General features: G+C 27.8%; 2 protein-coding genes across 2 annotated transcripts; both read left to right on the top strand.

Moving 5' to 3' along the window:
- The first annotated feature begins 812 nt into the window (after positions 1–812).
- LOC119611036 lies at positions 813–6,683 on the top strand. Its single transcript, XM_037966493.1, has 3 exons — positions 813–1,195; positions 2,705–2,776; positions 6,184–6,683. The coding sequence occupies exons 1-3, from the start codon at positions 908–910 to the stop codon at positions 6,619–6,621; spliced, it is 798 nt and encodes a 265-aa protein (XP_037822421.1). The 5' UTR covers positions 813–907; the 3' UTR covers positions 6,622–6,683.
- On the top strand, positions 6,395–17,251 carry LOC119611035 (carbohydrate sulfotransferase 11-like). Its single transcript, XM_037966492.1, has 3 exons — positions 6,395–7,404; positions 16,178–16,646; positions 16,713–17,251. Exons 1-3 carry the CDS (start codon positions 6,895–6,897, stop codon positions 16,940–16,942), a joined length of 1,209 nt encoding a protein of 402 aa, XP_037822420.1. The 5' UTR covers positions 6,395–6,894; the 3' UTR covers positions 16,943–17,251.
- The last annotated feature ends 1,322 nt before the right edge of the window (positions 17,252–18,573 follow it).

Genomic DNA, 18,573 nt, shown 5'->3' with positions numbered 1-18,573 from the left:
GAGAACGTGTGCAGGGTCCATTAGATCAGTCCTCGTATACGGCAGCTTTGAACGATATTATTAGAGACGTCATAAATTCTGCGGTCGCAGGATATTGCATGAATGTCGTACTTGGAGGTCGCCCACGGCCCATAACAGACACGGAAAACAAGAGTAGTTCTGACACAACTAAGATAGAGATGGATCCACAGGCTTAATGCCTACTGGTCGCTTATAGACCGTGCCGTCCCCAACGAATGCCTTGCAAGTGGTCAAGGTCCTCATAACACTCACCACAAATTCAACTACTTAGCCAACCCTACTTCACTTTATTCAATGAGTCTATGGATTCATCCAGTTTAAGTAGCCCTAGACATTTATGTAGAACCCCCAACAAGATTATTTTATAGATTTAGCTGTTACAGCAACAACCATGCCAAATTTTGTAATGATCGGACATTTGAACTTATCCCCCATAAAAAGCCCCTATTATAAAGGCTAATGCCGCGATAATAATTTTAATATCTCTTGTATGGTGATGGTAGGAGATACAAAAGATGCTGAACCTTTTTGATTGATTGGACTTACAGATATAGCAATTTCATAAAGCTGTCTTCGCACAGCTAAATAATAGCCAAAAACGGGATTTTTTTTATTAAATAATAAAAAACACTAAAATAATCACAACCAATATTAAGATTGTAGACAACAATTAAAAATAAACCTTCACTCGGCAACCCTTCAAGTAGACTGTTCAGTGAATGACACTCGTCTATTGTGAATGATTTAAAATACACAACAGCTGTTGCAATAACAACAACAAAAACCATTGTTTACATTTTTTCGTTCAAAACAACAAGCAAATGAATGCTAAAATTTTTATTTTGCAAATTTTGTTTAATTTTAAAATAAATTTAACTTAAGAAAAATGTCACAACATTTTAAAATGTCTCACGAACTTAAAAAGAAACATCTGCCCATAAATTTGGCACGTAAAGCCCAACGAGAAAGACGTATACGCAATGGTGGCTTTGGTAGAAATCGCAAAAGGAATCGAATGAAACGTTTGGGTAAAAAGATAAAACCAAATTTTGAACTTAGCGAACTAGAGACATTGGTGAGTGCTACGGAAAATCATTTAAAGGAGATACTGGCAAATGATGAACAATTGTCGGATATTCCGTATGATGTTACGCCAGAGGAGTTGCAAGGAGAGGTAATTTTTTCTTTCTGTCGTGAGTTGAAGATGAAAATTATATTTCTCTGTAAGTGTCAACATTTTTCCATGACAGCGTTTTTCACAATATCGAAAGAAAAACTGATCGAGCAAAAGCAAGGAAAAACTCCTAATAGATGTTATTTGAGTATTATAATAAGAACAATAATGTATGGATAACTTTATTTGGAGCATTATTTGCGTGGCAGCTAGAAGTTTAATTAAGTTTTAAAAGGTTAAGCGCCCTAAGGCATACATTTACTCGAAGACTCAAGTTTCCCATGGAGATTTACTTTAGACAAATAATAAGATATGGGAGTGGGTTTGAAGAGGAATTCAACGAAGTCATTTAAATAGCAATTGTACTTGGATAAATCACGACAGCTACATGGAATCTTTGAGTATCTATTTTGCCAGCTATTAGCATGGTGTTCCCAATGAAGTAGTGACAATATGTCGTTATACAGAGACTCATAGTTTCCATGTTGAATATTTATGTCCTAGGTAATATGTCAGTGAATTTATTAGCCATTTTATATATAAATTGTATCCTTATTATCCCCAGAGATATAGAGATATGTAGATCATCTGTTCAGAGAATAAAAGCTCAAGATCTTAGAAACGGGTACCAATTTGATCAACATATATCAAAGTCCTAGGAAATACCTATTTATGATAGGAGAAATCATTAGAGACAAAGTGTTCGAGGATGTGAAATAGTAAGATACAATAGAGTAAGTTTTGAGACGCTATCGTAGAATAAACTTTCATAATCTTAAAAAACCTAAGAATTCCAATAGCCATTTTATATATAAATTGTATCCTTATTATCCCCAGAGATATAGAGATATGTAGATCATCTGTTCAGAGAATAAAAGCTCAAGATCTTAGAAACGGGTACCAATTTGATCAACATATATCAAAGTCCTAGGAAATACCTATTTATGATAGGAGAAATCATTAGAGACAAAGTGTTCGAGGATGTGAAATAGTAAGATACAATAGAGTAAGTTTTGAGACGCTATCGTAGAATAAACTTTCATAATCTTAAAAAACCTAAGAATTCCAAATTTTGTAAACGAAATGATAAATTTATCATTAACTTACTGAAATCAGTTAAAATTATTATTAAAATTTCTTAACTACAAACATATTTCAATTAGGGAATTTCTAAATTTGCTAATTGAATATTATATTAGATAAAACAAACTATATGTGGTTTGATTATAAAATATTTTTTAATCATAAATAAGCTCAACAATGCATAATGCGTAAAATTCAAATTTGATTGAAAAATTTCCATTCTTTAACACCATAACATTTGCGTCATTAGCATGGTACCAGCATATATATACAAGTAATAAAATATACTTTATTTACAAAGTAACAGTTTGACAAATAAAAACTTTTTCTATCCAAACAAAAGTCTCTCTTGTTACTTAAAAGAGAAAATATTTGAAAAATGCTTAACAATTTATAAATAAAACAAATATACAATATTCTTTATAGCTGGCTTTGGCTCAAGGTGGTGGCACCACTATCTATATAGAACGTGATGGCCTCTCTACATTAACAGTGGTGGTGAGTATTAATTTTAAATATTAAATTGTAGAATCTAATGTTTATTTAATGTTTTCTAATAGACTTTTGATTGATTACTTATTTCATTTTATGTATAGCTCTCTGTAGGTTTTGTGTTATTGTAAAACTTTTAAATATAAATACTTTAACAGCAAAATTTTATATTTAAATAATGATGAGTAAACATTTTGTTTGTTAAATGCAAATATTAAAGCAAAAGGAAAATAAACTAAAATAAACTTTATTTTAAGTAAACAACTAATCGAATGTCAGTTCAGCTGTCAAGTTCAATATTGTAAATTAATACAATACCTTGAAGTAATTATAATGAAAATAAATTAGCACTTGTTTCTAAATGAAAACTGGAAAATTTCTTTGGCGAAAAAAAAAATAATTCTAAACTTTATTATTTTCGCTTCACCGTTATTGTTAGGTGACGTAGTATGTAGGTATAACCGTTAACAGAAATTTTTTGAATTTATTATTTATAAAAATATATATTTGCAAATTGTTTAAGAAAACATCATTATATCCCAAACAATAATAAATTTTGGTAAATCATGTCAGTGGGTTAATATTTAATAAATGCTAATAACTACATAAAAAAAATTCAGTTAAAGTATTCTTAAAGAAAATAAAAGTTTTTGTCACATTTTTCATTGATCATTATTTAATTTAATTAGATCATTAAGTATACACACTTTTACTGTAAATTTTTATAATTAGACATTTGCCTTTGTTAATTGTTGCTGTTTTTTTTTCTTATAATTGTCATTTAATCTTTTTCTAGGGGCACATTATTTTTGAGAAATTTAATACATGTTTTTGAGTATTAAGTACCTAAGCTATTTAATGTGGTTGAAATTAAAGATTTAAATATACAATAAAATAATATTTATGTGACGTCTAGACTTTCAGTGTTCTAAATTTATATTTTTATCAGCAAAAAGAAATTTGTATAAGAAAACACAGAAACAAAGCTTTAAAAAATTCCATACTTATATTCGAACATATCCTAAACAGCTTATAAGCTGCAAATAAAGAAAGCTGAACATTTTATGTTGAAGAAAATTTTTACCTTTTTTAAATAAATTTTCGAACATTATTTCGAATATCCCTTAAATTAGACTAAAATTATATTTTTAACAATTCCTAAGATTAAGAAAATATTTTAACAGTTTTAACATGTTTTCGAACATAAGTTCGAAATTTCGAAAATTTTCTAAATACTGAAAAATGTAAGAAATCAGCTTCAAATGAAACTAACATTTTATTTTTAAGAAATCCAATAAATAAAAATACATTTTTATAGCTTTAAAATGTTTTCGAACATAAGTTCAAAATTTCGAAAATTTTCTAAGAATCGAAAAATATACGAAATTGGTTTTAAATGAAACTAAAATTAATTTTTTAAGAGTGTTAATCATTTAAAGTTAATTTTAACTGTTCAAGAATTTTTCGAACATAAGTTCGAATTTTTGAATATTTTCTACAAATTGAAAAAAATTAAGAAATTTGCATCAAATGAAATTAAAATTATATTTTTAAGATTTAAAGACAATTTTACAGTTTTGAAATTATTTTTTCGAAAATTATCTAAATGGAAACATGTTAGAAATTGTCAGTTTTAACATTTTTTCGAATTTTCAAACATTTTCTTAATGTTGGGAAATATAAGAAATTTGCCTTAAATGAAATTGAAATTATATTTTTAAGAGTCCCTATGATTTAAAGATAATTTTACAGTTTTAATAATTTTTCGAACATAAGTTCGAATTTTCGAAAATTTTTCTAAAAATAAAAAAATATAAGAAAATTCTTCTAAATGAAACTAAAATTCAATTTCTTAGAATTCCAATTTAAAAAAAAAAATACAGCTTTAAAATTTTTTCGAACATAAGTTCGAATTAACGATATAATAAACGAAACGATATAATACATAATAAAAATTTAATTTTTAGGAATCCATATGACATATGATAATTTTAACGTTTGAAAATTTGTTGAAAATTATTTAAATGAAAAATGTCAGAAATTGTCAGTTTTAAAAATTTTTTGGAATTTTCAAAAATTTTCAAAAAATAGGAAATAGTCCGAAATTGGTTTCAAATAAAACTTAAAATATATTTTCAAGAATCCTTGTGCTTTAAAGATAATTTTAATAATTTTTCGAACATAAGTTCGAATTTTTGAAAACTTTCTAAAAGTCGTAAAATGTATGTAAATCGCTCTCAAATGAAACTAAAATGTTATTTTTAAGAATTCTAAATATTTAAAGGAAATTATTACAGCTTTAAAATGTTTTCGAACATAAGTTCGAATTTTCGAAAATTTTCTAAAAATTGGAAAAATTTGAAAAATTTTCCTCAAGTGAAACAAAAATTATATTTTAAAGGAACCCTTATGATTTAAAGATAATCTTACAGTTTTAAAATGTTTTCGAATATAAGTTGGAATTTTGGAAAATTTTCGAAGAATTGGAAAATATAAAAAATTTTGTACCAAATAAATCTAAATTTATATCGTTTAGATAATTTTACAGTTTCAAAATTTTTTTCGAACATAAGTTTGAATTTTCGAAAATTTCGATTTTATACTCTCGGGACCAATTTTTGTTATAAAGATTTTTCCCCCAAGAAACTAATTTCCAAAATAGATTTTTTTCTTATTATTTGATAAAAATCAGATTATAATAAAAATTTAATTTTTTACTTAAAATTCAACATTGCACTTAAAATCAGTTTTTATTATCAAAAATTCGGAGTTTTGTTTAAAAAAATGCAATTTCTCTAAATTTCATAAAAATCTAATTTTTTATAAAAAATTTGGTTTTTCAGGAAAAAGCCGAATTATTGGCAAAAAATTGATTTTCACTGAAAATTCAGCATTTCACTTAAAAACTGTTTATTTAAGAAAAAAATATTCGAATTCGTTATTAAAAACAAATTTTCATTAAAAACTTTTAACAACTTTTACCAGCATGAATGAGACATCAGCATGAATCGTCGCGTAGCTAAGGCGACCCGAGTCGTACTCTGAAAGAACTATCGGTCACAGTTGAACTGTTACAACAAGAACAAACGAATTCAACAGCCGCTTCAAATTGTATGTCACAATTATCTTATGTTGATAAAAATGTGTCAATGATAATTTAGTAACCAAAGTTATATTTCAAAACGATTTCTAATTAATCTGTAATTTGTGTAGCTTTCTACCGGCTATAACGCAACTAACTGTAGCCTTCTTAAATAGCTGATAAACGCCTATTTCTAATTAAATTAAATAATAATCTCAAAGTTTATCAAACTCCTAGATATAATAAAAAAATTCCCCAATATTAATTTCATACCACTGTACTTAAAACAAGAATATAACCAATTCTATTCTCTTCTCATATATGTATGTAGCTCCCACAAGAAAACCCCACAATTGCTCAATTGAAAAGAGCCATAGAGGCACAAGCACGTGTACAACAGAAACGAGAGTTAAGAGAACGTTATGAAGAGCGTATACGACGTAGAGGTCTTCTTATGAACGAAACAACCGAAACGATCGTTGAAGAGCGTAAACATAAACAAGTTAATAAATCAACAAAAAGTAACCTAGGGAAGCCGCAATACGCAACCGGGGAGTTAGTTTGTTCGGCGACACACAACGGACACCAACATCGACCAAATGTTAGTTGGCGTTTCCTATGGCGTGCTTATATTTTATTTAATATCGCAACGCAAACGTTTGTTGAAGATAAAAACGGGCGCAAGTTATTGAAAGAATGCGGCATAGAAAATGCACAAACACTCAAGTTTTATAAACGGGACAAATATTTCGGAAAGAAACGTCAGTGATTGAATAAGTTTTAATATTTAATTAAATAAATAAAATAATTTATTATAAATTAAACAAAAAACCAATGTTTTTTAAAGATTCACTAAAATCTAAGAAATTTATTAATAATAATCATCATTCCATGTGCCAATTAATTATAATTTTATTAAAAACCAAAACTAAAAAAAGAAAAGAACCTCTACAACTATTTAAACGAAAAATCAATTATAACCAACAACGAGATTTAAACGACATTCCGTTCACTTTTAAGCCCAGATGATATACGACGGATAATGACGATTTTCAATAAACAGTCATATTTACCTTCAGCCACTACAATCAATTTTAAGTCTAGCACAGCAGCTTATAATAAACTTTTAGCAACTGCTTCGTTTTATACCGCTACCAACGGCGACCGCCTCACCTCCTCAACATTGTCGTCATCTCTAACGTCGGCAGCATCTGCGTCTTCGCCATCAACATCAACATCGTCGCCAACAAGAAAAATGTTCTTTATTTGTCAATCATTGTTAATTTCTTTGGTTGTTTTATTCTTTTTGTGTGCTTTACAAATTGACCTCATTCGTGGAGCATTCGAAGATGGCAACAACAACAATGTTAAGATCACTAAACACAGTTTGGAATTAACACAAACCCTCAACATGCAGAGACAGGAGTATTTGCAAAAACAATGCAATACTCTGGGCTATAGTATGCTGGACATAAACGATCTAACCGATGAACAAATGGATCATATGATTGTTGATCAAGAGCATAAACTGCTATATTGTTATGTGCCAAAGGTAAGTGCCAAATGACGCGTTTAATAAAGTGTTAAGACTTTCCGTTCGTTCGTTTGTTGTGTGAGTGAGTGTGTGTTTCTGTGAAAACTTTTAGAGCATTCTTAGTATAAATTAAATAAAAGCAAAAGTTTATTGAACTCAGTATTGAGTTTGTATGATTTGTATTTTTTTTTCTATTTTTCGGCCCGTCTGTCTGTTATTCACTTTTAGTTTTAGTTGAAAGAATTTATTTATTTTTATTTTTTTTGCTGGCTTTTGTTATTTAACTTTCTTACTTATTATATTGCAAAATCTCGTTTTTTTTATTTGTGGTCATTTTTTAGTATCGTATTTTTGGAATTTTTTCTTGATTTTGCTATCGTCAATACATATTTATGACACATGTTGTGGCGTTGCGGTTTTTTTTGTTAAAAATAAATAAAATAAAGTATTGTTTCAAACATCCATCTTATTTAAAATATTGTGCCAAATTTGAACAAGCAAATCATGTTTATTTTACGTTTTAATTTCGCATAGTTTATTGCAAAATTTGCCTCAAACAATAAACAAAGTGTATTAAATAACGAAATTTATGTTTATGTTTGAAATTGTTTAAAAAATATGTTTTAACATATTTGTTATTCAATCGGAGGAAATTGTTCATATTAGTAGAGGCAAAAGTATTTTTAAATAATTTTCTACAAATTTGAATGGAAAATTGGATGTATCATTGAGTACTTAACTATAGGAAATCAGCAAGATCTCATAGTCCAAACTGTACTCTATAGTCCCGACTGTACTCTATAGTCCCGGCTATAGTGTGTAGTCGATGTAGTCGATTCTACTGTCCAGATTATAATCCATTTTAAAGTCCAGACTATAGTCCATAATAAAATCCAGACAATATTCTAGTCATTAGTTCCGCTTATAAACTATTCTATAGTATAGACTATAGATTATTCTAAAGTCCAGACTATAGATTTTTTTATAGTCCAGACTATAGTCTACTCTATAGTCCAGATTATAGATTATTCTATAGTCTACACTATAGTCCACACTATAGACTATTATATAGTCCAATCTATAAACTATTCTATAGTCCAGACTATAGACTATTCTATAATCCAGACTATAAACTATTCTATAATCCATACTATAGACCATTCTATAGTCCACACTAAGACTATTCTACAGTCCACACTATAGAATATTCTATAGTCTACACTATTAGACTATTCTATAGTCCACACTATAGGCAATAGTCTATTAGACTATATAGACTATTCTATAGACTATGCTATAGACTATTCTATAGGTCAAACTATAAACTATTATATAATCCAGGCTATAGACTATTCTATTGTCTAGACTATAAATTATTCTATAGTCCAGACTATAGACTATTCTATAGTCCAGACTATAGACTATTCTACAGTCCACACTAAAGACTATTCTATAGTCTACACTATAGACTATTCTATAGTTCAAACTACGGACTATTCTATAGTCCAGACTATGAACTATTCTAGACTAGACTATATATAGTCCAGACTATAGACTATTATATAGTCCAGACTATAGACTATTATATAGTCCAGACTATAGACTATTCTATAATCCAGACTAAAGACTATTCTACAGTCCACCCTATAGACTATTCTATAGTCCACACTATAGATTATTCTATAGTTCAGACTATAGACTAACCTATAGTCCAGACAATAGACTATTCTATAGTCCAGACTATAGACTATCCCATAGTCCAGACTATAGACTATTCCATAATCCAGACTATAAACTATAATATAGTCCAGACTAAAGACTATTCTATAGTCCAGGCTATAGACTAACCTATAGTCGAGACTATAGACTAACCTATAGTCCAGACTATAGACTAATCTATAGTCCGGCCTATATACTATTGTTCAGACTATTCTATTATTCACACTATAGCCTATTCCATAGTACGAATATGGTTTGTGACTTTATTCTATTCTGAGTTGATACTGTAGTCTATTCTATGGTCTTGAATATTCAGTAGAGACTATGGTCAAGAATCAATTTTAAAGTGGTCTATTCTATAGTCAAGACTATAGACTATTCTATAGTCTAGACTATAGACTATTCTATAGTCTAGACTATAGGCTATTCTATAGTCTAGACTATAAGCTATTCTATAGTACAGACTATAGACTATTCTATAGTAAAGACTATAGACTATCCCATAGTCCAGACTATAGACTATTCCATAATCCAGACTATAGACTATAATATAGTCCAGACTATACTATAGTCCACACTATAGACTATTCTATAGTCCAGACTATAGACTAACCTATATTCGAGACTATAGACTAACCTATAGTCGAGACTATAGACTAACCTATAGTCCAGACTATAGACTAATCTATAGTCCACTATTCTATTATTCGCACTATAGACTATTCCATAGTACGAATATGGTTCGTGACTCTAGTCTATTCTGAGTCGATACTGTAATCTATTCTATAGTCTGGAATATACTCTACGTTTCAGTAGAGACTATGGTCAAGATTCAATTTTAAAGTATAATGATGTCTTAGTGATTTTTTCAAGCAATCTGCGAAATCGGAATCACTAGGTCACAAAAGTAATTAAAATACATATCTCCCCTTGGGTCTTAAACACATCATAGGGTTCACTTGTATTCACATTACTCACTCATCTTTAAAAAAGTTTAAATTTTTTTGTCAATCAATCAACAAACAAAAAAATATTGATTAGCAGTTTAAGGAAGCAAAGGTTATTTGTTAAACACGCCAACTTCTAAGATATTTTTTTGTTTAATATTTGAAAAAATAAAATACACTTGAAAGAAATTGTTACGTATCAATGCGTATCTAAAAACCATATCAATCAAAAGATAAACACTAAAATTAAACAAAAAGTAAAATGTTTATTTCCAAAAAAAAAAAAAATTTTTTTTGCAAATGCCTAAAAAAATAAAATCATTTAAAACACATTTAACAAATTCGAATTAATCATATAATTGAATATTTCCAATTATAAAAGGTGTGAAAAGTTTTAAGTATAATTGGCCCTCAAATATTCCGCAAAAGGTTGTCTATCTCGGCTAAATAAACAACATTTAGTTTAATTTAAAGTATTTATATGTTAAACATAAATAAAAAATTGTGTACTTTATACCACAAATACAATTGTTTAGTACTTAAATATTTAAGTAGAATAGTTTGCCTTAAAATAACAAACGGTATTGATTGATCTTGAAGAAGTAGTTGTTCTTGTTATTGTTTTTAGTATTTATAATCTATTTAATTTTCAAGACACAATTGACTCATAATTTTAAATAAAAGATTATTTGGTAGTTTCTTAATTAGAAACCGTTTTATGTTTTGATAAATATTTTGATATTAAATAAAGTTTTTCCATTCCATTTGAAAACAAAAAATAAATTTATTTAATCTTATCACAAATTAAAACATTTTTTTAATAAAACCGCTGGTGAAAATTAATTGATAATAGAAGTAGAATTTATTACTAACTATACTGCCTGGTGCCAGGCATGAGTAGATGATCCTCTCTTTCAAATGCTATTTAATAGGGATTTATAGCATTTGTGTAAATTCCATTTGTTGTCTATGTTATCATTTCAAGTGATAATGTTAGATCATTTGATTTATTTTGTTATTGCTTTAAAATGTCTAATCTGGATTTTTTTATTGCGATTTTTCCCACTTCTAGTTAATGTAATTAAATAAAATATAAATCAAGAGTAAATTTGAGAATTTAATTTTATTCGCTTGCTTGACATTTGCGTAATTTAATCTGGCTTATTAAGAGATAATAGTTTTTTTTGATAATAGGCTTAATTTAATTGCGTATTATTAAGGGTTTTTTACGTATTCGGTTTTTTTGTTTTCTAATTAAATAACTCGATATTATCTTAAATAAATTCGATATAAAGTTTTTGGACTATATAATTAAATAGTTTAAACTAGAATATACTATAGTCTGGATTATTGACTAGTGCGGATTATAGAACAGACATATGAAAGTCTGCACTACATAGTAAAGTGCAGTCTGGACTATACATCAAACTGGACTATATAAAAGTATATAGTCTGAACTACAGAATAGTCTATAGTCTGGACTAAAGAATAGTTTATAGTTTGGACTAAAGAATAGTTTATAGTTTGGACTATAGAATAGTCTATAGTCTGGCCTATAGAATAGTCTATATTCTGGACTATAGAATAGTCTATAGTCTGGACTGTAGATTAGTCTATAGCCGGGACTATAGATTAGTCTATAGTCTGGACTATAGATTAGTCTATAGTCTGGACTATAGATTAGTCTATAGTCTGGACTATAGATTAGTCTATAGTCTGGGCTATAGATTAGTCTATAGTCTGGACTATAGATTAGTCTATAGTCTGGAAGATTAGTCTATAGCCTAGACTATAGATTAGTCTGGACTATAGATTAGTCTATAGTCTGGACTATAGATTAGTCTATAGTCTGGACTGTAGATTAGTCTATAGTCTGGACTATAGATTAGTCTATAGTCTGGACTATAGATTAGTCTATAGTCTGGACTATAGATTAGTCTATAGTCTGGACTATAGATTAGTCTATAGTCTGGACTGTAGATTATTCTATAGTCTGGACTGTAGATTAATCTATAGTTTGGACTATAGATTAGTCTATAGTCTGGACTATAGATTAGTCTATAGTCTGGACTATAGATTAGTCTATAGTCTGGACTATAGATTAGTCTATAGTCTGGACTATAGATTAGTCTATAGTCTGGACTATAGATTAGTCTATAGTCTGGACTATAGATTAGTCTATAGTCTGGACTATAGATTAGTCTATAGTCTGGACTATAGATTAGTTTATAGTCTGGATTATAGATTAGTCTATAGTCTGGACTATAGATTAGTCTATAGTCTGGACTATAGATTAGTCTATAATCTGGGCTATAGATTAGTCTATAGTCTGGACTATAGATTAGTCTATAGTCTGGACTATCGATTAGTCTATAGTCTGGACTATCGATTAGTCTATAGTCTGGACTATCGATTAGTCTATAGTCTGGACTATAGATTGGTCTATAGTCTGGACTGTAGATTAGTCTGTAGTCTGGACTATAGATTAGTCTATAGTCTGGACTATAGATTAGTCTATAGACTGGACTATAGATTAGTCTATAGTCTGGATTATCGATTAGTCTATAGTCTGGACTATAGATTAGTCTATAGTCTGGACTATAGATTAGTCTATAATCTGTGCTATTGTTTACTCTGTAGTCCGGACTATAGATTAGTCTATAATCTGGACTATATATTAGTCTATAGTCTGGACTATAGATTAGTCTATAATCTGTACTATAGATTAGTCTATAGTCTGGACTTTTTGCAAAATATTTTAAACAAACATTCGTAAAGTTTTTACTACTTGACATGGCAAGTATATGAAAAATATTGGAAGATACTAAACCACAGTTTACTTATATTACAACTACAAACATATATAGTTATATGTATAGTTGTAATTATCTGCAATAATTAAATTGTTTTTCTATTTTACAAAATCTTAGCAACTTGTTTATTGTTTTTGCATTGCAAACAATTTGCAATAAGTGCTAATTTTTTTAGCATTTAATTGTTTTGTATTTCTACTGAGATCTATAAGGGATCAGAAAGTTCATTGAAATTTCAAGTTGTTATCGGAGGAGAATTATTGAAACTATTTATATACTTATACAGAGAATTTTTTAAATGCAGCTGTTATTATGAAATGTTGGAAAAAAATTTAAATCTTGTAGTATTTGTTTGTTTTCTAGAGCAACACAATGATATTTTATTATTTGATTTTAATTGCAGTAAATTAATAAATTAAAATAAATTTAGTTGAGAGTTTTTTCTTGTTAAATTTTGTTGATGAATTACGCATTTGATTAATAAAATTGCATAGTTTTGCAATAAACGGTAAAAAAATCATTTATTTAAAGGGTTTAAAATTAAATGCAGAAATTTTCACTCTTTTGTACCAGATATCCTTCTGGTGCTTTTAGATATTAAGAGATAAAGCCTTTCAACTCTCGACTCTCAACATTTTATATTTTAATTAAAAGAAAAATCCTAAAAATTATTTTAATTTATATTAAAGTAATTTTTTTAGTTAAACACTTTACGAGGAATTATTATTTTAATTAAAGTCTCCACTAATATAAACTAAACGTAAAATAGTCATAGTCATTTAAATAATAAAACAAACAGGTTATAAAAAACTCGTACGATATTATTACAAAATTTGTTTATGATGAACTTTAAACACAATAACAACAAAAATAACAGCAAAATGAAATTACTTAAGCGAATGAATAATATAACTACAAAAAAAGTAATTAAATCTAGCAATTTAAAAAGCAGAGATCTTGACCATTAAACATTTGTTGTCTTCACTATACAGCGATTTCAAAAGCCAACAAATCAACAATATTAAGTTACATTTACTAAAAATATGAAAATTTTAACTAAAAATACTCAATTCTTTTGACAATCTATAATGTCTGACTATAAATTCTCTTTTGTAATTCTACACAATAAAAACCATAATTGCCATACAATATAATAAAATATGTTTTGAATGCAAAATCCCCATTATTTAGCAAGGTGAAATCTTTATGTTCTTTTTCTTTTGAATATGTTCATACACATTACACGGAACAAGTGACAAAAGAAAACAAGTTCAAAAAATCTAAATAAAGTGAATGAATAGAATGCAATGATATATCTTGATCACTTAAAGTGAATTGTATCACAATTATTATTATGCCGGGGTGTTTGTAACAATAAAAGTCTGTGTGTCAACAATAGACGACGGATATGATTAAGTCTATGACAATTTGTTAGTTATTTTTTTTTAGTTTAAATCTTTTAGCATGATTTCTGTGCTTCCAAAGAAATGTTTACATTATGACACACGTGTTTAAAAAATCAAAATAACTATAATATTTAGTTAGAAGAAGACTAACTAATATTGAATCATTACTTTTCATTGAAATGTTTCATGAAATTTATTTAACAAATTTGTAGTTTCTTATCAAATTGTCATAGTTTTTCTTTGGCAGATATTAACGCAAAACAAAAAAAAAAAAAAACATTTGTTATGAGTTTTTGCACGTAATTTGACAAATTTTACGATATGGTTATAAAAATGATTGTAATTAATCATAGATTTTTTGGGGAATTTTTTTCTAGAATAATGATTATGTTGCAAAAAGTATGCAAAACATTTCATATCATCAAAAGGTAGTAAATAGATATTTAACAAAAGAAAAACCATCAATGCCGAACAATTTATTTAATGGGGGATCAGTTGCTTTAAGATGTCTAAATTCGATGATTTTTTTTAATAACCAAAACTTGCAATTGTTTGTTTATGAAAAAAATTCATTAAACATTTTTACACGGTTCATATATTTTTTACTTAAACAAATATGAACTTGACCAATCTGTATTTGTTAAAAATTATATACGTTTGTTTACTTTTTGCTAAAATGTTTACATTTAGTAAAAAATATACACAATTTTAAATAGTTTTTAAATGGAAAACCATGATTCAACGACAAAGATTCAATTTAATTGCTAATATTTAAAAGGTATTTTTTATCGAAAATCTAGATTTCGTGAGAAATCAGTTCTTTTGTATAAATTGATAAATAAATGTTTGGATTTTTAGTGATTCTATTTTTCCTATAAACAATGTACATTTTACCAGATCTTGATAACAGACAGGTACAGAAGGAAACTCAACAACGCTAAAATATGTGCCTAATTATTGAGCACTATGTAGGGAAGAACCTGCTTAGGCTCTATAAGTCTTCGTTTGTCAGACATTCTCATGATAATCACACGAAACATTGGTACGAAGCAGGTCTCTTTGCTATTTTAGATCATAAAAAATTACATTACCCATTGGTTTGGATCCGACAAACCGTTCGAGGAGTGTTTAGTATTTATCTAGCTATATAGAAAGTGGCGAAACTGATACGTTATCCTCATGCGAGGTGAAGCAACCAATTATAGGATGATCTCCAAGACAATATCAACCAGTCCTAGAACAGTATTTTTTTCAAATTTTTTCCAGATACATATCTCTAAAATTTGATAAGATGATAAAATTTTCATTCGGATTCTGTGTAGTTTAATGCTTTAGGAAAGTAATCTAGTCCCTGGATTTCGAACTAATTTTATTTAGACAAAATGATTTCAAACAGATTAACATAGAGTTTATTCCGAATTAGATTATAAACATCAAATTGCTCTAGGTCAAGTTTCAAAACATTTGAATGCCAACCATCAAATAAACCTCATTCAGAATACACTGTATTTTTCAGCATATTAAAATTAATATTCTTAAGAAATGTTTATATAATTCCCAAAAATTCTCCTAATGATTTACGATTGTTTATATTAACGCTTGCATAAATACACATAAAAATCCCTCCATGATATTTTAGTTAAGCTAAACAAAAGAAAACTTTTAATGTAAATAAATAAATAATAACTCAAATAAATTGGGTCATAAAAATATTCCAACAATCACTGTTATTTTCTTTTGAAGCACACTTAAGAAACTGGAAACTGCATAAACATACACATAAAAAAACAAACTAATGATAATAGTTGTATTAATATAACCATGATGCATATCATATAATTGCAATGAATAATTTCCTGGTGAAAACAAACTTATTAATTTCTCTTTTTTTTCATTTGAAAACTAGGTAGCCTGTACAAATTGGAAACGTGTTTTGATGATACTTAATGGCAGCTGGAGAAATGGCACCGATCCTTTGCAAATACCTGGCTCTTTGGCTCACTCAACGGGCATGTTTGATAAATTTAGTTCATTAAATGAAACGGAAAAACAAGAAGTTCTTTCGGATTATACCAGATTTGTATTTGTAAGACATCCTTTTGAAAGATTATTATCGGCTTATCGCAATAAATTGGAGGGTGATACCGCCAGTGCTCGTTATTTCCAGAGAAGAGTAGGAAAACAAATTGTTAAAGCATTTCGTGTAGATGCTAGCAATCATTCTTTGGAATTTGGAAATGATGTATCATTTGCAGAATTTGTACAATATCTGCTAACGCCAGAAGTTAGTTTAAGTAATCAATCATCATACAATGAACATTGGGAACCCATTTCGAAACTATGTAATCCTTGTGTCATGAAATATAATGTAATAGGTAAGTTACACTTTAAATACATACAAGATTTTGTGAATATCTATTTATTTCTTTTTTTCTTTTTAGGCAAATATGAAACCTTATTGGATGATTCTGCATTGGCTCTCTACTTAACCGGTGCCGAGAATATGACATTCCCCACCGGCCATAAACCCTCGAATACTCGTGCTCATTTACGAGAATATTTTGATCCTCTACCCATAAGTGCCATTCGTCATTTGTACGAAGTTTACGCCGATGATTTTAAATTATTCGATTATGGTCTAGATGATGTTTTAGGTTTCGAATTTGGTTAATGAAAGCTCTAACTGTTAATCATAGTGTTTAATTGAAATTTAATGAAATTATTTTATATTTAAGGTTTATTTTCTTTCAAGTACATTCAAGTTTATTGCTAATGATAAGTTTTTAAATTATTTATACATGACACTTTTTCCTAATTTCATTTCTTATTGTTTTAGTAAGTTTGTGATGTATTGTTAGTGCTTTATTTTAAAATTAATTGTAAGTGTTTATTTTCTTAATTGTAATAATTTGTAAAATTTAATGTATATTTTGTTAATTTAAGTATAGGGTAAAGCAATAAAAAAAGTTTTGTATCATGATTTAAATTTTGATGGAAATATTTTTGACAATTAGGCGATCAAAATTAGCTGATGGAATTAATATTGTTCTTTTAATACATAGGTATTATCAATTTGGCTATTTTCAATAGTAGATATTTACGGACATAGAATCTATCTATACCACTGGTATACAGAACCAATATTTTGATGCGTTACTGGCGGAATAACGAACGAAATTTCATTATTAAGGCTTTCATTGATTAAAAAAGTTTTCTTATAAATATCCATGATACCTACAACCAGTAAAAGGTAATTGTTATATTATGATACATATCTATGTTTTTCAGTTCGACTTTAGTTCGAGTTTAGTTCTACTTTAGTTTTAGTTTAGCTCTAGTTCAGTTCTAATTCAATTCTACTAGTTAAAGATCAGTTCTTGTTCATTTTAATTTCAGTTCCAGTACAGTTCTAGTTCAGTACTAGTTCTAGATCACTTCTAGTTCTGTTAAGATTCATAAACATATGAAGATTGTAGGATTCTCTTAGAAGGAACGCGGATAACGTTGATATAAGTCCACTTTAGGGACCTTATTTATAACAATTTATTAAAGTAGAACTTTATGTACTCACCCCTTATATATATAATTAGTAATTTGTCCACTTTCACTCACTAAATTTTTCACTTAATCTTTTTAATATATTCTATTACACAAAATAAAACTTTTATTTACAATAATTCACAATAATAAATTTAGCGGTACTTTAAGGAATGTCCATGTCAACGTTATAAGTGTTGACAACATTATTCGCTAATTAAAACGCGGAAACAAGAATATATTCAGGACGAAGTTTAATTAATGAAAGCAAAAATACAAATTGTAGTAAATAATAATAAATAACACATGAGCGAAATCAAGAGTAAAATCAATTCAATTTTGACAAAAATAACACATGAGCGAAATCAAGAGTAAAATCAATACAATTTTGACAAAAAATTAAAATATTTACTAAATATAAAATTTTAATTGCATTTTATGTACAATTTATTTTTTATTAAAAAAGCTTTTTACTGAAAATGCATCAGTATCAAACTTCATAATAAAAATATTACTAACTAAAAATTAATTGAAAAATCAATTCTTCACTAAAATTTTAATTTGATGACTTTATGGTTATTGATTATTTGAAAATTAATTCTAGTATAAATTCCCTATATGTTTCCAAATTAAATCTGCTTTTAAAGAACTATCAGTTCTGCAAATTCCCTCTAATGCAAATTCCCTAATGACTAAATTTTGTTTGCATTTACAAATTAAACAATTTTTGTATAATTTAAAATTACTCAGTTTATTTAATAACTG

Source organism: Lucilia sericata, unplaced genomic scaffold (genome assembly GCF_015586225.1).
Source record: "Lucilia sericata isolate MDLA Ls3-8-SP2 unplaced genomic scaffold, ASM1558622v1 Contig001342F_arrow, whole genome shotgun sequence".
Taxonomy (NCBI): Eukaryota; Metazoa; Arthropoda; class Insecta; order Diptera; family Calliphoridae; genus Lucilia; species Lucilia sericata.
Note: the sequence above shows the minus strand (reverse complement) of the source record. Positions and strands in the feature narration are given on the sequence as shown.